Source organism: Hippoglossus stenolepis, chromosome 9 (genome assembly GCF_022539355.2).
Source record: "Hippoglossus stenolepis isolate QCI-W04-F060 chromosome 9, HSTE1.2, whole genome shotgun sequence".
In the NCBI taxonomy this organism is placed as follows: domain Eukaryota; kingdom Metazoa; phylum Chordata; class Actinopteri; order Pleuronectiformes; family Pleuronectidae; genus Hippoglossus; species Hippoglossus stenolepis.
The window spans coordinates 2,766,387-2,768,251 of NC_061491.1; the positions used below are offsets into that span (position 1 = coordinate 2,766,387).

A 1,865-nucleotide genomic window follows, 5' to 3' on the forward strand; every position below is an offset into this window, starting at 1 on the left:
ACTTGAATTATTTTTCTAATCTCAAAGATGGGAATATAAATTAAAAACAGCAGTATGTACGTCTTTTTGCAACCAAACCAGAAAATATATAGAGGAGTGATGTAAAGCCTGCATGTGTTATATACCCCAATCAGGCAATGCTGACTTTTTACCTCCGCAGAGGCAGTTAGGTTTTCGCCCGTTTGTTTGCTTGCTTGTTTGTTTGTTTTTACATTTTCTTCCATCATCGACAATAATGAGGAAAAATAAATCATTCATTCATTTAACAAATACATATTCATTGTGACTGGTCACCCCCCACCACAGAATAGCTTTATGTGCAGCTTATAATACAAACTACAATGGTTCTGTGAACCAACCTTTTTCCAGAGAAAAGCTCTCTCTGATTCTGGGAAACAGGATTATTAGAAGAAAAGAGAAGGGGCAGAGAAAATGAAACTGTTGGTGCAAAGTGAAAGTGTTGCATAGCAGAAGCAGAGTGTTTCCTCTCTGTGTATAAAAGACAGAAACCTCCTGTGCTGTGTGTCATCAGGAGTAAAGACTGAAGAGAGATACTGCAGGGAGAGCCAGAACCTGTCTACAGCCACAACTATGAACTCATCTGCTATTACCTTCCTCAGCTTCCTGCTTGTCCTCTGTGCTCAAGGTAATGGGAAAACTTTGTTGTCCTGTAAATCCTTCATGTTCATGATCTGATTTGTTTCATGTTGGGTTGTGAATGGGGACTTACCTGCAGAATGGCAAATAGTAGACACTGGCTGTTCCTTTTTATCTAGTGCAAGCAGTAATGCAGCTCAAAGTGGCTGATCTTTGTGTGACAAGTGTGTTATTCCGACAATGTCAATGTGTGTAATGTTCAAAGGGTCACTGGTGGTGATTAACTCTCAGAGAATTAACACCTGACTCTGCAGTGTTGTTGTTCAAACAAAAAAAATAGAAAATCTGTTCATGACACTTTGCCAATGATATCATTATGCATACAAGAAAATATATGTCCTTAGATCTGTACAAAAAAATCAGGAAACAAGATAGGGAATAGCATTAGCTATATCCTAACTTGCACAATGCCATGTATTTTTGTTACCAGGCTTCAGTACAGTCTGAGTGAGCTGACCTTTAACCTAAACCTCAAATGCCTGTCTCCTCTTCCCACAGGACTACCAGACAGCAGATCCAGAAAATGCAAGTGCTTAAACGGGTTATCTGAAGGTCAACCCACAGCTCATCAGCCAGATCAAGTCAGAGCCAGTCATACACCACCCAAACATCTTCTGCCAACAAATAGAGATTATTATGTGAGTAGATGAGCTGAATGACTTCACATTTATGTGCCATTCACTGGGTTCTCTTTAACACGACTCGTTCTTCTCTCACAGCATCATAGGAAAGCAGGAGAAATGCGTGAATCCAGAGTCACCATTCGGAAAACGTATTCTGAAAAACAGAAATAAGTAAGTCAAGGTCGATTGTACAAACATCTGACAACATGACACAGTGTTGGGCAGGACAGGCGTCTCACACAACACTGTGGCTGCTTCACATTCCCATTGCTTTTTAACTAACAGTGTCTTTTGTTGATTCAGGCATGAGAACAAGAGAGCTGCGATCATGACGACGACCTCCAGTCAAACAAATACATGGAGCTCAACAAGACTCCTCCCCACAGACTCTGCTCCAACGACCATGTAACAGCACAGAAACCCTGTTGTTGTGATATAAGCTTACCTTTGTCATGTTATTACTATAAGTGTTCAAATGTTCTCAGTGGCCAATCATGAGTTCATGTTCTCAACTTGTCTTCACATGTATATATGAAGTAAATAATCTGTACATATATTTACAATAATAAAAAACACTGAATGGTC

The 1,865-nt window shown here is 39.8% G+C and overlaps 1 protein-coding gene across 1 annotated transcript; it reads left to right on the plus strand.

Moving 5' to 3' along the window:
* The first annotated feature begins 462 nt into the window (after window positions 1-462).
* LOC118115257 lies at window positions 463-1,865 on the plus strand. The gene is given in 5 exon segments (XM_035166318.2): window positions 463-646; window positions 1,156-1,204; window positions 1,206-1,295; window positions 1,377-1,451; window positions 1,584-1,865. Coding segments are annotated over 5 exon segments (375 nt in total). The 5' UTR covers window positions 463-591; the 3' UTR covers window positions 1,690-1,865.